This window comes from Neohortaea acidophila, assembly GCF_010093505.1.
Source record: "Neohortaea acidophila strain CBS 113389 unplaced genomic scaffold BDY17scaffold_1, whole genome shotgun sequence".
NCBI lineage: Eukaryota > Fungi > Ascomycota > Dothideomycetes > Mycosphaerellales > Teratosphaeriaceae > Neohortaea > Neohortaea acidophila.
Window position 1 is genome coordinate 794358 of NW_022985510.1, and position 18705 is coordinate 813062.

The window sequence follows — 18705 nt, forward strand, 5'->3', positions numbered from 1 at the left end:
AAAACAGCGGCATTGAGGACACAGGCCATTCTTGTGTGCTCTGTAAACAAGGGGGCACGGTTGTGCAAGATTGCCAGGCCGAATGCCGCATTCGACGAGGATTTGGGGAGGTTCGTGGGGTGTATACATGCAATGAGTAGAGAGAGTATGGGGTGAAGCTTTCCAGGTCCATGTTGCATGCCCGCGCGTCTGCATGTGGTCTAAAGGGGATTAGCTAAGCAACATTATGACGCTGGTGGGGCAGTTGGTGGGGCAGAGTAGAGTGGGAGTGCCGGAGTTAAATATTATCACATCAACCTCCCTCCCACTCCTCGCTTCGTCTCAACAATTCCTCCTCCTCTTCGACCCAGTCTCCATCAGAGAAACACCCCCATCTACACAAACCAATCAACATGGCATCCAACCCGGGAGCACGCTGCTGCACCATTGGCGTCACGCACGAGGGCCAAGCCAAGGGCGAGCTCAAGGACATTGAGGACGGTACATCGACTCCCCGACCCCACTGATCCCGCAAGCCCCTCTAACCTCGCCATCCAGTCAACTGCTACTTCTCCTATCCCGAGGACAAGTCAACGGCCAACGCCATCCTCCTCCTGCCCGATGTGATCGGACACAAGTTCATCAATGCACAGCTGTAAGCGTCTCACCCCTCGCAATACCACCCACTATCCACTCCTAACGCCCGTCCGCCCACAGCCTCGCCGACCAATTCGCCGCCAACGGCTACTTTGTCGTCATGCCCGACCTCTTCGAAGGCGACCCCATCCCCCTCAACCGCCCCGAGGGCTTCGACATCATGGAATGGCACAGCAAGTCCGGCCCGCAAGGGAAGGGCCACGGACCGGGGCAAGTCGATCCCATCGTAACAAAAGTGATCAAGGAGATGAAGGGGAATCTCGGCGTGAAGAAGATCGGCGCCGTTGGCTACTGTTTCGGCGCGAAGTCTGTCGCGCGCTTCTCGGCCAAGGGCAAGGGCGTTGATGTCGCCGCCATGGCGCATCCGTCTTTCGTCGACGCCGCGGAGATTAAAGCGATGGAGGCGCCCTTGAGCATCGCTGCTGCCGAGACGGACCAGATCTTCCCCGCGGAGAAGCGTCGGGAAACGGAGGATATCCTGAAGGAGCATCACATTCCTTACCAGGTCTGCCTGTACTCGGATGTCGAGCACGGCTTTGCTGTTCGCGGTGACCCGAAGAACCCCAAGGCCAAGTTCGCAAAGGAGGCCGCTTTCCTGCAGCACGTGCAGTGGTTTGACGAGTACCTCAAAGGCAAGCGCGATATTGCTGCGTAAGTCGACGAAGGCAGTGCTATCGAAGCCGCCGTACGGGCTGATGCCTCTTTAGAGAGGGCCCGAGGTTATAGAAAATGAAGCAGCACGCATAAAAGTCGATTAACTTGTGGCAGCTAATGCCATAAGGTTCCATCCGTCCCTACCACCCCCTCCGCCTCCCCCTCGCCTCATCCGCCCTCTCCTTCATCTTGCCCTTCCTCGCTTCATGCTTCCTCTTCTTTTCCTTCGCCCACTTCTCCGGCGCACTCACAGCCTCAATCCGCCTCTTGCGCCTCCTCTCTTCCCGCCTCTCCCTCGCCGCAGCACGCACAACCCCAAGAGCAGTAATGTATACCTCCGACCCCACCTTCTTCTGAATCACATCCATTACTTCCCGCGCCTTGTCGACGAGCTGATCGAAAGTCTCGCCTTCGGGCCGCGTCACGGTGGTATCCGTGAGGGAGTACAAGGGCTGCAGGACGGATTCCAGATTGGGGATGGAGGGTGTAACGCTGATGAGGGCGGTTTGGCATTGCACGGCTGCTGTGCGTGTTGTTGTAGGCAGGTTCTCTTGTCGGATGATGTACGTCAGGCGGTTGAAAAGGTACGCAATGGCGGAGGGATCTTTCGCTTGCGCTGTGTCGACCATCGTCTCGTCTTCTTCCTCTTCGTCGTCGGATGCATCCTCCGTGACTTCTCGCCACTTCATGCCATTCGCTGCAAAACAGCGGCCGAGAAATACAAGATTCCTCGCAGTCTGGGTTTGCAAGGCCTCACTCGTGTTTTCCGGGCCAGCTCGCAAAGTTCGCAGGCTGGAATAGCACCACTGCCGCAATTGGTCGGCATCCAGCGCCAACCCGCCCGAGCCTCGGAGAGGCAGGTTCGCCAGTCCCGAGCCTGTCTTGGAGCTGGTGCTCGCAAGATGGGAGAAGAGCACCTCCATCAGCTTCGCCGCGAGCTCCTTGACCTCCACATCGCCCACTCTGAGTACGGAGCTGAGTTTATCCCAAAGACCAGCTGACTCTCTCGCGAAAGCGACATCGGGCACAACATCAACCAGAACCTGGAAGGTCTGTAGAGCAGCATTCAAATTGGAGTTCTTCGCGTCATCCGAGTGCAGAACTTGCTCAATGTGCTCACAAAGGCTCTTTACATGCTTCGCAGACGGGACTCGCGCTCGAAGCAATACCATCCAGCATTGAAGCGCAGCGGTCTGAGTGCCTGGGTTGCTCTGATTCTGTAGCCATTTCGCCATAAGCCCGAGGTAAGTTGCCATCTGCTCTTCCGTGCTTCGCTCAAAGATCTTGCCAATCAGCAAGGCGGCCATCCTTCGGCACGATTGATCCGCATCAGCAACTTGAATAGGCACAAGTGCGATGAAAAGGGTGAAGGCCATTTGAGAGAGAGCGTCGTCAGGCAGCTTCGACAGCAGCTGATGCAGAAGTTCCATGATACTTTGTCGGCCAGTGGCATGCTCGTACTTGAGGTTCTCCACGAGGTATCCAGATTGCTTTCGAAGCCGCTCCTTGCCTTGGGGATATTCCAGCACAAACTGCAAGTAGGCACTTCTCGCACCTTCTTGCACGCTGCGGTCTGGGTTCGTGACAATCACTTTGCCCACTTCGTCCATGATCTCGTAGACTTCGGTGATCATGATCTTGCGCCCGAGCACAGCCCGCAAGAACTTGTAGACGATGCCTTGCCTATCCGGCTCATCGAGATCGTTCTTCAAGGCCTTCAACACATCAGCTAGATCGCGGTCTCGCACTTCTGCAGTACGCCTCTCTCGCAGCACACACGTGACGAGCTCAAGAGCAGCCCGTGCCGAGTCCGTAGTCATGCTAGGCGCGCCGTTGATGATTCGCATCGCTTCCTTGACGTACAGCGCGGCATTGCTATCGAGCTCCGCCATCTTGACCCTCATGATAGTGCTTAGCAGCTTGACAGCGGCCAGTTGGACTTCTTCGTGTCCCTCCACCAAGGAGTCGCCAGCGATGGGAAGGAATCCCGCCAAGTTTACCGGAGTCATCAGGTCTTCGTGCCGCTGAAGTACTCTACGGAGGAGGCTGAGTGCAAAGCTGACGAGCTTGAACGATTGTGACGTTGTTGGTCTTCGTGCTTTTCTGGCTACATCGGGTTCGGCTTGCATGATGTATCGATTGACTTTCACAGGAGTGGATCTTGCGCCGGCGCTGCCGTTCGCACGACTGACATGAGCTTGGCGCACAATCTCGTGGCAGAAGACCAATGTATCTCTGCTGTCCGCGGCGGCGTTTCGATCAATGCCCTTCCGAAGTCGGCTGAGGAGATCGTCAATCTTCGTGAGCACCTTGATGTCGAGCTTCTCGGCCAGTAGGGCTTGCAGAGGCTGTACGAGCCTGCCCAGTCGCTGAATTGGCGTCACGGTAGCCAAGAGCTCCATCGTGTCGAAGCTTTTGCTGCTTTTGACTTCCTTCATGGCACTCTTGTATTCCTCTGCATCCTTCTCTTGCCCAGTCGCACCGAAGATGTCGTCCATGATGATCGACATCAGATCGGGTAGGCATTCGTCGAGCTCGCCTGGTTCAAATCCACTCACTGTATTCACTAGCAGTGAGTGTACAGTGAAAGAGAGCACATGGAGCTGAGAGCCTCGTTGCAAAGCCGAGCGTAGCTCCTTGAGAAGAAATCCGAAGTAGGTCGGCCCAACGAGCGAGAAGATGCTAGCAAGGGACTTTCTTGCCTGGTCTCTTGCTTCTTGGCTACGGCTCCGTAGAACTTGGCAGACATCCGTAAGCACCGGTGGCAGGCGAGACGCAATATCTGGTTGCGGCAGCGTGAGTAAGAGCTTTGCGATAGTGATGGCGACGGGCATCCGGCGATCAACAGTGGACTCATCCTTGTGGTGAAGATAGCCAACCAGCGGCGGTAGGAGTTCGCGTTTGACAGTCTCTGATCTCTTTGACGTCTGCTCCGTAGAGTCGACATTGTCGTGAGTTCCGGAAGTCGTACTGATAGCATCGACAAAGACACTCAGAAGCCGCAAAGTCACCTTCTCATCATGATCCTCAGATTTGAGCAGATTCGCATAGCGCTTAAAGGTGGCTCTGAACACCGACCAGTTGAGCGCCTGCGCCAGCGCGCCGAGAGTTGCAACACTTTGATCTGCCAGCGTTCTACCAGAGTCACCTTCCGCAGGATGAAACACAAAATGCTCAAGCAAGGGTATGAAGAATTGAGTGACGTTGCTGGAGCGAAGCTTTGGCGCTTCATCGGAAAGGCGACGCAGAGCCCTCAGACGCCGGTGCTGCTGAATGTGGAGGATATTGGTGAAGAAAGAAGCTTCCTCGTCGCCATCCACAATCAGACTCCGCATGTCTTCCACGGCTGGCCACTGCGGGAGCTTCTCGACAATATACCCGAGCAGAAGGAGATACTCAGCCCTCACAAGCTCCGACTGGCTCTTGACGCCGTAGACGATGCCAGGAAGCACCGCAGATGATATCAATGGCTTGAAGGTATCCACGTCCTTCGATGCTGCATCCAAAAACCTCTGCAACGCTCTCGTGGCACTTGTTCGATTGACGAGGTCGTCTTCGTCTCGGACGTAGAAGAGGAAGACATGGACAAGAGGCTTCCATTGCTGCAGCGAGAACTCTCCACTCTGGGCGTAGACCTTTGCGAATGCAGCCTCCCTCCTGGCATGATCTGGTTCGCGGGAGATGCCGGTGGTCGAATCCAGATCTTGACATATCGTGGCAGTCTTTGCAAGATCTTCGTCATCTCTTGACATGGAGAGGAGCACCTCGGACAGGAGGAGCCGACTCGTGGAGTCATGGAACCGCGAGAAAAGACCGCAGAGTGCGTCGTAAAGCCGATCCACGGAGGAAAGATCGATCACGCCATTCTGAAGCAGCGACAGGATCGTCTTCAACAGTCCGACCTTCGTGGCGTTTGAAACGATCTTGTTCGGCTTCGTCAACAGATCGGTGCAGACCGTGACGATGGCTTCTGCCTCCTCGGAGTCACGAATTCGACCGGAAAGCAAAGTTAAGACAGAAATGCAGGCATCTAATACTGGCTTCGAAGTCTCTCGGCTGAGAACCTCCCCGATACTTCTTCCGAAACGAGAGATGTGCTCAGATGTAAAGTCGAAATTCGCATCCTCCCGAAGAATGGGCTCCAGAGCTTCTTGTAGCACGAAGAGGCGGACCTCATCTTTGGTGTTCGGCTCGCGAAGGAGGTCTGCGATGGAATCGAGGATGCGGACATCAAATTCGATCAAGAATCTTCGATGGGCAGATGAGGAAGCCCAGGCAGCCAGTAGCCGCAGTATGCCCGATACTCCTTGGGTGTTTTCCGACGCGAATTTGGACAAGCGAGGTGCGATGAGTTCCTCTACCGCAATGTGCGCGTACCGCGTAACATCAGGGGTCTCCATTGTCGAAAAGATGTGCACCAAACACTGAATGCCGGCCTGTCGGACGGATCGCAGGAGTGAGTTGTCTTTGAGATCTTCGCCGGCGCCACCACGCTCAATCTTCCGAGACGCCGCAACAGTGCACAACAAAGTGGCCGTCAGCAGCTTTGCGGCAAATGGCTGCAGGTCTGGACCGAGCGTTTGCAGCATGTCTTCCAGCATGTTGAGCATTCCAAGCTGTTGACGTAGTGGAACACTAAGCAAAGCCAGCAATGATTCCAACTCGTGGTCAGCGGTCAGCTGCAATGTTCGCAGAGACCCAAGAGCAATGTCCACAAACATGCCAAGGACATCTTCGCCATATCGTGACATGGCGATAAACACTGCCTTCCTTCTCGAGCCCTGCCCGTGTTGGCCACCAGCAACAGCTCTGCCATAGAGCAGGCGCAGTAAGACTGGCATCAGTTTTGGATGATCTTCGGGCTGGATGACACCCTCTTGCTCCTTGTCGTCGTTCTGAAGGAAGACTGACAGCTCTTCGCGGAACCTAGACTCATCCAGAAGATTGTTGAGATGCTCGCTGTATTGATTCACTCCAGAATGCTTCCATGCGAAAATAGCTTTGAGCGCGTGCTGTTGAATTTCAACGTCTCCATTCGCGCAGAGGTTTAATAGAGCGGTGTACACCTCGTCAGACTTGAAGAGCACTTTCGGATTGGTGAATTGCGCAAAGATTGCGAGCATTGCTTTCTGGTCTTTGCGTTTCCAGCGTTGCGGAGCGGCTTCGTCTTGCTCGTCTGGTACAGCGCCATCTTGCGCTCCCGCCCATCTCAGCAAGATCGGCACGAGCATGCGAGATCGCTTCTCGGCAACAGTTGGGATCTTGCTTAACACTCTTAGTGCCTGTTCGCGTGAGTTTGTGGCGATTGATGGTATATGGACATGTTGCGCTTGGAATTGTTCCTCGGCAGACAACCGCCCGCTGTCTGGAGTTTCGAAAACCTGCCGACAGATAGCGAACGACCTTGCGAAGTTAAAACACTCGAAATCTGAAATAGCCTGGAAGCCCGTCGAGTCTTTATCCAGAATGGCCGCTCGGTGTACCTCTTCATCGGGAGTTGGTTCAGAAGTTTGGTCTTCGATCCATGCTTGTGCGAGACCTGCGATGGTATCTTCGCCGAGCGAGGTCTTCGCAACATGCGCTAGAACATTGGCCGCATCATCCCATGCTTGCGACAGTCGAAGATTCAGGAGACCAAAGCAGTATCGGGGAATCGCCTTGCCCATCGTGTCGTCCATGTCTTGATGGTCTGCGCCGAGTCTTCGAATGTTCATTGAGAGTCCACGGCTTGTTTCCAAGCTGACTGGCGTAGATTCGATGGTGCAAGCGATCATCAAGACCTCGGGGACTGGAATCTTGCGGAGGGTGTATAGCGCTTGTATGATTTCGAGTGCCGCTTGCCGAATCTCATGACTTGGCATCGAGAGGCAATCGAGAAGCGAGGTTGTGAGTGCATCGATGTGTGCTCCTTCAAGGCTCGGGCTTGGTAGGGACGAGCGCTCGAGCAATCGCTGCATTGTAGACCAGAACCTCGTCAGATGCAGGTAACGATGACTCTCGCTGCACAGCTTTGGCCAGAGCTCGGCGAGGTCTCCGTCCTCTTTCCCGTCTTTGACCAGGGTCTCAAAGCACACGCCGAGTGCAAAATCTTGTACAGCAGTACTCCCGAAATTTGCATCTTCCAAGGCTCTCTGCAGCAGACTGAACTGTGCAGAGTGGAGTTTTTGTATTGTCGCAGGTGCCAACTTTAGAGTAGGACATGCAGAGAGAGCCAGGTCTGCTGAAGCCACACGCTCCATGATGTCGTCGGTCTCGGGAGTGTCTACGACACTCTGGAACCGCGTCAAGATGTGCTGCTGAAGTGCGTCCGGGCATGCCAGAGCGCCCTTTTCCATGTCTACCGCCAGTGCTGGAAGACGCTGAAGAATGGAACTTTCGTTCCCGGCATACTGCTCCAGGACAAATCTTTTGAACTCCGGAAGCACAAAGAGGCTGAACCTTTTCCGACCTAATCTCGCGAATAGATCACAGAACTGGAGAAAGTACGGAGCCAGTGTGCCTTGTCGCAGAGCTTTCAGGGAGTCCGAGGCCGATAGTGTTGCATCGATGGTTGCATGTTGCAATGTGAGCGCTGTTGCGCTGAGGAGCGAGTGTAGCGCGGACTCCCCTGCCTCATAGTCGTCTTGAGCTGCTAATTTGAGGAGTTTTCCGACTAGTCCCGTGAGAGGTGCCCAGTCTCGAACCCGACCGCCGTTGCGCACTGCCGCGATGGTGAACAGCAGTCTACTCGCGAGCTCCATCGAGAGCGGCCGTCCAGCTAGGTTGAGGTTGCTGATAAAATCGACAATCGTCTCCTGCACTGGTACGAAACCTTGGGCGTTGACGTGGTGAATGAGGCTCGTTAATGTACCGATCGTAACTTCTGTTGCTGCAATCTGGTTTCGATCGGGATGGCTTAAGATCTTGAGCAGGCTCTGCAAGACCGCGGTTCCGCCGGAGTGCAATCCGCCCTGCACTCCTTTCATCGACTCCGTGAGAAGGGTCATCACACCTTGCTGGTACATATCTTGGGATGCACCCCTCTCGTTGATGTCGCAATTGTCAAGTATGTGAGACATGATGATGTCCAAAGGTTCGCAGTCTCTTTGATATGATGTAGCGGTCTTTCGCATGAGAAAGCTCAAGCTCTCTGCGGCGAAGCGAATGATGAAGGGCTTCTGGGACTCTTTGCCCAGGTAAGGAGCCATCAAGTCGTACAGCGGGCGAAGATCAGGAACCAACAGCCTCGAAAGGTACTTGAACAGCCATGCTAGGCATGTGAAGCTCCATTCGACCACTGCAGGATCTGCGTGCCTTGCTGCGACCCGAGTCACAGTTGCCACAGCTCGTGCAAAGTGTTTTTCGAACCTTGTGTCCAGATCGTGTGCGAAATGCGAAAGAAGGCTGAGCAAGGGTTCCAGGGATAGTCCGTCTCCTTTCTCGATGTACGCCATCAACAGATCCATAATCTTTCCCTCATTGTGCAAGACTCCCGGCAAGCTGTCGGAGAGCGGCGCAACCTCTTTGACGAAAGCAGAGAAGTTCTGCGACAAATTCAGATCCCTCCATTCTTCCAGGGATCTTCCGAAGTATGTCGCCGTATCATTCACCAACTCTTCCTGGTCCCCAAGTTTCCGTCTCCTTCTGATCGGATCGATCTTCAAGTTCGCGATTCGCTCGGAGAAGGACTGATAGCGATGGAGGTTTGTGGTGGAAGTCGTGCGCTTCGACTGTTTCTGACGCTTCACCACCTTTGAAGGCTTTCGGGCCTTCATTTTGTCGCTGAGGAGCCTCGTTACGATGCCTCCATCTCTGTGTGAAAGTTCCACGGGAATTGTCAAGTCGTCAAAAAAAAGTTCAGAGTTCAAGATGTCGAGGTGGGGCGGGTTGGCCGGGAGGCTCGTGCCCGAACGGCCGCAGAAAGCTTATTCGATGCTGCGATATCAAAAGATTCTCAAGCCTCGACAACATTCTCTCAGTAGCGAAGCGGTGAATCAGAATGTTTCTCACCGTCTGACCCATGTGAAAACACAAGCACAATCGCCGCCATGGCCTCTAAAATGTGAGTCTCCTCTTGTCAAGCTATCTACATCTCACCAACCTCACCACCTGGTTGGGCTACAGGACGAGCGGCCATGGCTAATACCAAGTACAGCGTCGTCATAGGCGATGTCAACGGCCGCATTTCCGAACTCTTCACCAAGCTCTCGACTCTGCATGCGAAGCAGTCCTTTGCTTTCGCCATCATCGCAGGCAACCTCTTCTCACCAGCAGCCTCCACTTCCGAGGCCGAGCACACCGAGATCTCAACCCTACTCAATGGGGCAATCGACGTTCCCCTTCCAACGTACTTTGCCCTCGGCACTAACTCTTTGCCGACCGCTGTACTGGACAAACTACAGTCAAGCGATGGCGAGCTCTGTGCCAACTTGAGTTTACTTGGGCGGAGGGTGTCCATCAAGACGTCGAACGGCTTCCGAATCATCTCACTCGGCGGATCACACGTGGAAGGAAGCGACTCCTCTATGAGTGAATACGATGCTACGTACTCCGACGCTGACGCTACAGCACTCGTACGGGAGCTTCCAGATACAGACATACTCGTGACGAGCGACTGGCCAGCTGGAATCCGCGATGGATCAAAGGCATCGTACACAAGTGAGGCGCCCGGGGGAATCCGGAGTGTTTCAGACCTCTGCACGGCGCTGAAACCGAGGTACCACTTCTCTACGTCCGCAGCATTCTATGAGCGTGAACCCTTCTTCCACCCAGGACCTCGACCGCAATCAATCACTCGCTTCATCAGCCTCGCGCCCTTTGGCAACGCTGAGAAGCAGAAATGGATCTACGCATTCTCACTCGAACCGTCTGCGGCAGCACCTCCGACCATCCCGCAAGGCTGCACAGCATCTCCACTCACATCTGCAAAGAAGCGTAAACTCGAGCCTCAGCAGACCGCCTACAACAGTTTCAGATACTCCAACGGCGATACAAACGCCCAGTGGGAGCCAGATCGCAACAGGCGGAAACGCCAGAAGCACCAGCCACCGCCAACGCCTGATCAGTGCTTCTTCTGCCTCTCCAACGCCAACTGCGAGACTCACATGATCGGTTCAATAGGCGAAGACTGCTATGTGACGATTGCAAAGGGGCCACTGACCACGCGATCAACCTTTCCGGACTTGGGGTTTACGGGTCACGTGCTTCTCATCCCGCTCCACCACTCCGCCACGTTGTCGTCGATACCAGACCAGGACGCAAGGCAATCCACGGTGAAAGAAATGCAGCGGTATCGAACCGCGATGCACGACATGATTGCAACGAGGTCCAAGGGTGATGACGGTACGGCAAAACTAGGCGCGGTGACTTGGGAGATCAGTCGAGGGGGCGGGGTGCACGTTCACTGGCAATTTCTGCCGGTCTCCGTCGACCTCATTCAGAAAGGTCTCGTTGAAGCGGCATTCGACGTGGAGGCGGAGAACCTTTCATATCCCAAGTTTGCGAAGAAGTCGGCAGATGTCGCGGCAGCAGAAGAGGGCGATTACTTCAAAGTCATGATCTGGTCGGAGGCGATCCGCAAGGAGATGGTCCTGCTGCTTGACCGGGAGTTCCGATTCGACCTGCAATTCGGTCGAAAAGTCATGGCGAAGTTGCTAGGGCTGGAGAGCAGGACGGACTGGCGGGCGTGTGCACAAGACAAGACGGAGGAAGAAGCAGATGTGGCGGTGTTCAAAGAGGCCTTCAAGCAGTTCGACTTCTCCTTGGAGGAGTGATTATACCCGGCTATCGGCTGTAGCAATATCTCCGGCAGCGTCTATGAGAGTCGATGGATGTAGAATAGTCCGAAATTAGACATGAAACACTATCGTCTCTCTGATCGACTGCACAGTGCCAACACGAGGATTCAGGAACAAGCAAGAGATAGGCGCTGCTATGTTTGGATTGTGTGGGTCGGAACATTTTGATGGAGACGTCTCTGAAACGCCCGCCCGCTTCGACCAATGGGGGGGGCGGAAACAGCCGTTGTCAACCAAACTCTCTCGCTCGGGCGGCTATTCCCTCTGGACCCTCGACCACGACCGCAAGAGCTGTCCCTGTAGCACGCCGCCTTGCCCGCTTGTCCTGCAGCAAGCAGAGCAGTTGTCTGAGTCTTCTCGTTCGCATAGCTTTGGGACGAAGCATGCATTCCTGACCTACAAAGAGGCTGACATCCCCCCGTCCCCCGTGCGAAGACCTTTTGTTCCTGCATGTCGGGTCTCCACTTTCGGTTCAACTTCCCACGCCGGAAACAGCTTCACCACTGTCGACACCGCCGCCTGGAATCCTGGACATCGTCGCCTGCTGCGCCAAATACTCTTTGCCAGAGCTCAATCCCCCTTCCTTGAAGTATCACACATACCTATCCGAGCACTTTCGAAGTCAGACTCCGCCCAAAGTGTGAGTGTTGCATTCCTCAATGGCAGCAAGGCCGCGCGGATGGCAGACTTGGTTCTTTGAGTGAATACACGTCTGCATCACGCAGGCCGGTCTCAAGACGCTGTCCGAACGCTTGTCCGCGGTCTCACACAATCCATGCTAACGTGTGCGACAATAGTTGCCACATTCTCCCTTGTCCCGCCCTTACCCTCCGCCGATCACTGCCGCCCCGCCATCATTCACTGCATAACCTTCGCAACCCAATTCCACTGCTATAAGAACCTGCTGCCCAGCTCGAATAACACACTCCCTCTTCTCGAACCACCTCGCCCTGAAACCGCCTTTCCAAAGAGCAGCACAGCGAAACCTTCCCATGGCCAACCGCGCCCCGCCAGCCGCCGCTGGGTCGAGAAAGATCTCCTTCAATGTGTCGGAGCAATATGACATCCAGGATGTGGTAGGAGAAGGAGCATACGGAGTGGTGTGTTCTGCACTTCACAAGCCTTCCGGACAGAAGGTCGCGATCAAGAAGATCCAACCCACTGAGCACGTAATGTTCCTGTGAGTAACCCCTGTCCTTACCCCTTGACACCAATGGTCAGTCAGCTAATATTGCTCCTCCCAGTCTCCGAACTCTCCGCGAAATCAAGCTCTTGCGATACTTCAACCACGAAAATATCATCTCCATCCTCGACATTCAGAAGCCCCGCAACTACGAATCCTTCTCCGAAGTGTACCTCATCCAAGAGCTGATGGAGACGGACATGCACCGGGTGATCCGGACGCAAGAGCTGTCAGATGACCACTGCCAATACTTCATCTACCAAACCCTGCGGGCGCTCAAGGCCATGCATTCGGCAAACGTCCTCCACCGAGATCTTAAACCCTCAAACCTCCTCCTCAACGCCAACTGCGATCTGAAAGTCTGTGACTTCGGTCTTGCCCGATCTGCGGCAAGCACAGAAGACAACCAGGGCTTCATGACCGAATACGTGGCCACCCGGTGGTACCGAGCCCCCGAGATCATGCTCACGTTCAAGGAGTACACGAAAGCAATCGACGTCTGGTCGGTGGGATGTATTCTGGCGGAGATGCTCAGCGGCAAGCCGCTCTTCCCCGGGAAAGACTACCATCACCAGCTCACGCTAATCCTCGACGTCCTCGGCACACCTACTATGGAAGACTACTACGGCATCAAGTCGAGACGCGCGCGAGAATACATCCGCAGCTTGCCGTTCAAGAAGAAGATTCCCTGGAAAGTCATGTTTCCCAAGACATCGGATCTGGCGTTGGACCTGCTTGAGCGACTACTCGCCTTCAACCCTGTCAAGCGAATTAGCGTCGACGATGCACTCAAGCATCCATACTTGGAACCATATCACGACCCGGAGGACGAGCCCACGGCCGATCCCATCCCGGAAGAGTTCTTTGACTTTGACAAGAACAAGGATAATCTGAGCAAGGAGCAACTAAAGCGTAAGCTATCCTTCCCTCCCTTTGCAGATACATCAAGACTGACACAACTACTAGAACTGATTTACGAAGAGATCATGCGGTAATGCCATGTTACGAGCTCATCTTTCCTTTTGTCATTTTCAAAATGTAATAAGTATAGAACACCGCCTTACACAACGATGGCTGACGCGAACGTACAGCAACAAATCTTTCCCAACGACCCCCATCAAACTTGCCATCGCAAAGAATGCAACCATCACCTCCTCCCCTGCAACATCATCTGGAGGCAAGAAATCCTCCTCTACCACCAAGTCTGCGGCAAGCGGTGAGATTACAGTGCGGCCTGGACGTGGATATGAGGAAGCTGGGTATGTGAAGGGGACTGGAGCAGGGGTTGTCTTCTCTTTCGGCAGGTCTACTGAAGATGTTGACGATGGAACGGGGGCAATGAGCAGCTGGGCATAGCAGCTTTCAACGATGCATGAGCAGATGATAGATTCTTTCCCAGATTGAAGAACTCTCATTGGCAACTCTCTTGATAAGCTCTACTGTTTGGTCGTTGCCGATATGTAATAATGTGCAAGGCCTTGTGATGGTGGCTTCGCCAGAAATTTGAGATCACGTGCAGACTGATATGGAACCACGTGATCAGTGCCAAGCATTTTCCGTTGGCGCGGTTTAGACTCAGGCTTGATAATCAGCATCTGTCCTTCTTCCTCCTTCTCTCCCCATCCCCCATCCCTTCACTTCTTCTGTTCATCTTGGACCATCAAGTCCACCACCTCTTCTGCATCAATATCACGACCTGCGACATTTTCTACCGCTCAAACCCTCTCCGGCCGCCGCGACAGCCTCTTTGAGTGAGTGACGCATCAAGAGGCGGAAGGAGGCTGGGAGGCTGCCTTTGCGGCGTGCGCAAGACTCCTCGTATCGTTGGAGTGGGGAGACAAGTACGACCGTACTGTGGGAGTGCTGAGGTGATTCTGGACCGCGTTGAGCTTCTCTTGACCACTTCGCTGTGGAGCGCGCATTCACGCCACGAGCGTTGTCCTCGAGTTCCCTGAACTTCACCTCCGTCCACCGGTCGTTATCAGACAATAGGAAGAAAAGTCACTGCAACTGTTGTCGCAGGCAGCACTGTTATTGTTGAATACAAAACACACTGTTCTTCGAGGGTCGTGCTTCCTTGACACTGCCTTTGCTTTCCCTCCACTCCTTCCTTCTTGCTTTACCATAGAAGCTGCGAGCTGCTATCTGCGACCACCACAAAGTCAAGGTACTACCAACAACGACTTCACATCAGAGCGTCCCGACGACAAAGCACGTCTTTGAGGTCGCATCCGCACACTCAACGTCCTGGTCTTACACCACCTTCATCACTCCGAAACCATGTCTTCCTCCATTTTCTTCCGCTTCAAGTCGCAGAAGGATCCGCTACAGATCACTTTCGATGGCACCAGTCTGTCGGTGTTTGAGGTGAAACGTGAAATCATAGCGCTGTCCAAGTTGGGCGACGGTACGGACTTCGACCTCGACATCTACAGCGCCGACGGGAAAGATCGTAAGGACGCCCCTTCTCCCCCTTCGTTGATACATGAGCTAACCGGAGCAGTCTACGATGACGATACCACTCAGATTCCTCGATCCACCACGGTCATCGCCAGGCGACACCCTTCAAGACCAGGCGCTGGCCGAGCCGCACGCTACGTCACCGGCAAGATGCCCGTCAACGCCAAGAACGCACACCGCATCGAATCTATCGCTTCCTCGGCACCGATCAAGAGTACGCCGGTCGCCAACAATATGGTTAATGTAGGAGGCAAGGAGATGAGCGAGGAGGAGAAGCTGCAAGCCCTACTGAGCGCGAACGATCAATCGTGGAGGGCCGATCAAGCATCCATGTCGCACAAGCCCGTTGTACGTAGTACTTACAATAAGTCGGCCGCTGTCCCCGACAAGCCGTTACCCCCGGGCTACCTTTGTCATCGCTGCGGCGAGAAAGGCCACTGGATCCAAGCATGCCCCACTAACAACGACCCCAACTTCGACAACCGCAAAAAGATCAAACGCACCACTGGCATTCCCCGTTCCTTCCTCAAGGCCGTTGAAAAGCCGCCCGACGGCGAAGAAGCCAATCTCGACCCCGCGCAACGGCCGAAGAACATCATGTACACTGCCGACGGGGAGATGGTGACGTTTGAGCCGGACAACGCCACGTGGGAAAAGATCCAGGAGAAGCAGCATGCGGCGGCGGAGAAGGCCAAGGTGGTTGCGTCGGACGAGCAGGAAGTGCGGGATCGTGGGCTCGAATGTTCCCTACATAATGGCATTTTCGTCGAGCCCACCAAGACTCCGTGTTGCGAAAGGACGTTCTGCAATAATTGTATTGAGAGCGCGCTCCTCGACAGCGATCTCAAGTGTCCTAGTTGTGAGACGCAGCCTGTGTTGCTGGATCAGCTGCAGCCTGATGAAGAAGTGGTGGCGAAGCTGAAGGCGTATGAAGAGGAGAAGAAAGCGGAGAAGGAGAAGAAGCAGACGGAGACGACTCAAAGTCCTGCCGCTGCACCACCTGCAGATAGCACAGCCTCGACAGACGGACTTGCAGTCCAAGCCAACGGCCTGGAATCCGGCGCTTCCACCCCCAACGGCAAAAAGCGCGCCGCAGAAGACGAGCTACCAAACGACCGCAAACCCTCGAACCCCGCCGCCGCCGCCGCAGAAATGAAGAAGACGGGCTCCAGCCAAGGCAAATCGACTCCCACCGGACCAGCCGCCGCATCAAAAGCTCCCCAGCCGCCCATCGCTCCCGCAGCAGATCTCACGGAATTCCACAAGCAAATGCAAGCCATGTCGGCCAGCATGGGCGGGATGCAGAATGGAATGCCGGCCATGATGAACCCGATGATGGGCGGCTTCAATCCGATGATGATGGGCATGCCACCCATGCCGGGGATGCCTGGGATGTCTGGAATGCCTGGGATGCCTGGGATGCCTATGATGGGGATGCCGGGTATGAACATGCCCAACTTCAACGGCGGCAACATGAATATGAACGGGTGGCATGGAAATGGTATGGGGCCTGGCAATTGGCAGGGCGGTGGTGGGATGGGTAGGGGAGGAGGCATGCAGGGCAATGGGAATGATGGTGGTGCGTATATGCGGCAGCCTGTCAATCCCAATCGCCATCGGGGAAAGTATCAGCGGCCGCGGAGTGCGGATTATCGACAGATCTGAGGTGAATGAGACGGAGTTGAGGCATATGGCGACGTGCGTGGCTGGGCTTTGAACTATTAGCGATGGAGTTGGGATGAGAGATGCACTACGGATGAGGCGGTTCTCCGGTAGCCAAGTACTGTGTAACTCAAATTCATCTAACAACCACAACTGCTCCTGCTTGCGATTTCTCTTGTGGTCATTCAAATTATCTTGCATTTCCCCCGGGGATTATTATGTTAGAAGCTATGTACCGCTTCGACCTTGACCTGAACGCCTTTCGAGTCCAAGCGAGGATGGCTGATCTGAAAGTCATACTGAAACTTGACGTCCCTCTCATCCGTATCGACAAGCACCATATCATATCCAGCCAGCTCAGCAATCAGCAAACTCATCGACGCATTGGCGAGGCTGATGCCCAGACAGCGTCGGTGGCCCTTGCCCAACGCAACCATACAGCGCTTCCGGCGATTGACGGCCGCCTCGTCGTTGCCGGGGTTGTCCGGGTCCACGATCCAGCGGGAGGGATCGAAGCGGTGGGGTTGCGGGTAGAGAGTTTCGTCCGTGTGGGTGCAGTATGTGACTGTTGAAAGGGGGGTTTTTGGCGGCAGGGCGTAGGTTGTGCCCTGGTGTGGACCGGACGATGCGGTGTACCTGAGGGTTTCGTTGGGGGAGTAGCGACTCATTCGATTCGTTACTCCAAATGACAGGCGGTTCTGCAATGGTAGAAATGTTAGTATTTCATTGTTGTCGGTGTCTCTGCTCGCTCTTTTTCAAACAATCCTGGTTAACTTACCGCTTCCGTGAGCACCGCACTCAAATACGGCAGAGCCAACAGGTCTACGAGCGACAAAGTTCGCCCTTGTCTTCGTCTCGCGTCTGCAATCTCGCTCCGAAGCTTGTTCATCACTTCGGGCTGGTGAAGTAGATAGAAAGCGGCAATGCCCAGTGATTTGGCCGGGGACTCTGTGCCAGCCATGACGAGCAGCATCGCTTCATCCTCGAGACGACCGATCGTCTTCTCTTCCGGCGGTAGGATGGAGCTGTCCTTGAGCTCGTGGAATACCGAATATCGACCTTTCTGGCTGGTGTCGTTGTCTGCGAGAACAGCGGTGATGCGCTGACGCGTATCTTGTTTGAAGCGTATGATATCCCTCACTGGATCATGGTTAGCGAGTGAATATTCGTTAGGCGGATGATCGTAGAGAGAGAGCGACAATGATCGTGTTGGGTTGAATGGGCAATTTGCAAGGGGAAGCCTTGACCTACTTGCAAGAGGTATAGCTTTATCGCCAAATAGCGCCAGCATGACTTTGCTCAGTATGCGAAAGAAAGCAGTAAAGTGACGCCGGACGTTGACACCGAGCAATAGCTGTGCAAGATTGGTGCGTTGCCGCTTCGCCTCCTGCAAATCGTCGAGCAGATTCCCATCCGACCCGAACGAATACGAGCGCACAACGTCGTTCGAATATGCAAAGAAGATGTCCGATAGATTCACTGTGTGTCCACTCTCGGCGGCGATGTGTAGAATGCGGGCAACCTTGCCGTTCTTCTCGGCCATGAGCGACTCGAGACCGATGACGGCCTTTTGGCTGAAGAAGGGACTCATCGCGTCCTTTCTGATGCGGTGGAGTTCAAAGTCCTCGGCGCCGCCCATACTGCGGTCCACCACCATGCCCTCATTGACGATGGCGTTACGGCTTCTTTGCGCATATATCGTGTCCAAGTAGCTGGGGTCGCTGATGTGCACATGGTTCGGAGCCGGTCGGATAATAGGGCCGTATACATCGTGAAGCTTCTGCAATTGGAACGGGAGTTGCCCACCCCCCTTGCGAAAGCAATCGAAGTAGGCCTCATACCACGTTGTCAGAGCGGGTAGCCATGGCCCAGGGATCTTCGCTAGAGGATGGAAGAAGAGGTTGTAGACGGCCCTCCAGACGAGGAACGCAAGAACGACGCTGGCCACAAGCAGTGGATACCAGCTTCCCAACGCATCCATCTCGTCCTGTCTTTACGGGTTAAGAGACAAAGCGGTTGATGAGAGAATGGAAAGTCTTTCTGCCAGCCCCGGGAAGTAGACGTTTGTAACACTACGACACTTATCTTATCCGTGGCTCCGAAGAATCCTTCGCCACTTGTTCATGCGTCTTAAGCTTCACTACTCGTTCAAGTGAGTGAAGAAGGAATGTTCAGGATCACGGCTGGTTGCATTAGCCCTAAGACAGTAATGCTGACCGGGCGAGCAATAAAGCGGGCGGGGTAGGGACTCTGCAGTTCAGGCAACAGGCGAAGCGTGAGACGTGTCAGCAATGAACAGAGTCTCTATCCTTCCAAATTGTCAAATGCGCATGC

General features: G+C 54.6%; 6 protein-coding genes across 6 annotated transcripts; 4 read left to right on the forward strand and 2 right to left on the reverse strand.

Moving 5' to 3' along the window:
• Positions 1–392: 392 nt before the first annotated feature.
• On the forward strand, positions 393–1291 carry BDY17DRAFT_243839 (dienelactone hydrolase; the record flags this gene model as incomplete). Its single annotated transcript, XM_033730475.1, has 3 exons — positions 393–480; positions 538–634; positions 697–1291. 3 exons carry the CDS (start codon positions 393–395, stop codon positions 1289–1291), a joined length of 780 nt encoding a protein of 259 aa, XP_033593899.1.
• A 139-nt stretch (positions 1292–1430) lies between these two features.
• BDY17DRAFT_306723 (armadillo-type protein) lies at positions 1431–9044 on the reverse strand (the record flags this gene model as incomplete). The annotated part of the gene is made up of 1 exon (XM_033735050.1): positions 1431–9044. The coding sequence occupies one exon, from the start codon at positions 9042–9044 to the stop codon at positions 1431–1433; it is 7614 nt and encodes a 2537-aa protein (XP_033593900.1).
• Positions 9045–9233: 189 nt separating this feature from the next.
• Positions 9234–11165, forward strand: BDY17DRAFT_288754 (CwfJ C-terminus 2-domain-containing protein-like protein). Its single transcript, XM_033732243.1, has 2 exons — positions 9234–9331; positions 9425–11165. Exons 1-2 carry the CDS (start codon positions 9318–9320, stop codon positions 11040–11042), a joined length of 1632 nt encoding a protein of 543 aa, XP_033593901.1. The 5' UTR covers positions 9234–9317; the 3' UTR covers positions 11043–11165.
• An 893-nt stretch (positions 11166–12058) lies between these two features.
• Positions 12059–13244, forward strand: BDY17DRAFT_314446 (mitogen-activated protein kinase; the record flags this gene model as incomplete). Its single annotated transcript, XM_033735818.1, has 3 exons — positions 12059–12246; positions 12311–13161; positions 13216–13244. 3 exons carry the CDS (start codon positions 12059–12061, stop codon positions 13242–13244), a joined length of 1068 nt encoding a protein of 355 aa, XP_033593902.1.
• Positions 13245–14529: 1285 nt separating this feature from the next.
• Positions 14530–16374, forward strand: BDY17DRAFT_244808 (DWNN domain-containing protein; the record flags this gene model as incomplete). Its single annotated transcript, XM_033730571.1, has 2 exons — positions 14530–14701; positions 14750–16374. 2 exons carry the CDS (start codon positions 14530–14532, stop codon positions 16372–16374), a joined length of 1797 nt encoding a protein of 598 aa, XP_033593903.1.
• A 151-nt stretch (positions 16375–16525) lies between these two features.
• Positions 16526–18499, reverse strand: BDY17DRAFT_288761 (cytochrome P450). Its single transcript, XM_033732244.1, has 3 exons — positions 17623–18499; positions 17150–17511; positions 16526–17069 (listed from the first exon to the last, which is right to left on the reverse strand). Exons 1-3 carry the CDS (start codon positions 18350–18352, stop codon positions 16593–16595), a joined length of 1569 nt encoding a protein of 522 aa, XP_033593904.1. The 5' UTR covers positions 18353–18499; the 3' UTR covers positions 16526–16592.
• Between the last annotated feature and the right edge of the window lie 206 nt (positions 18500–18705).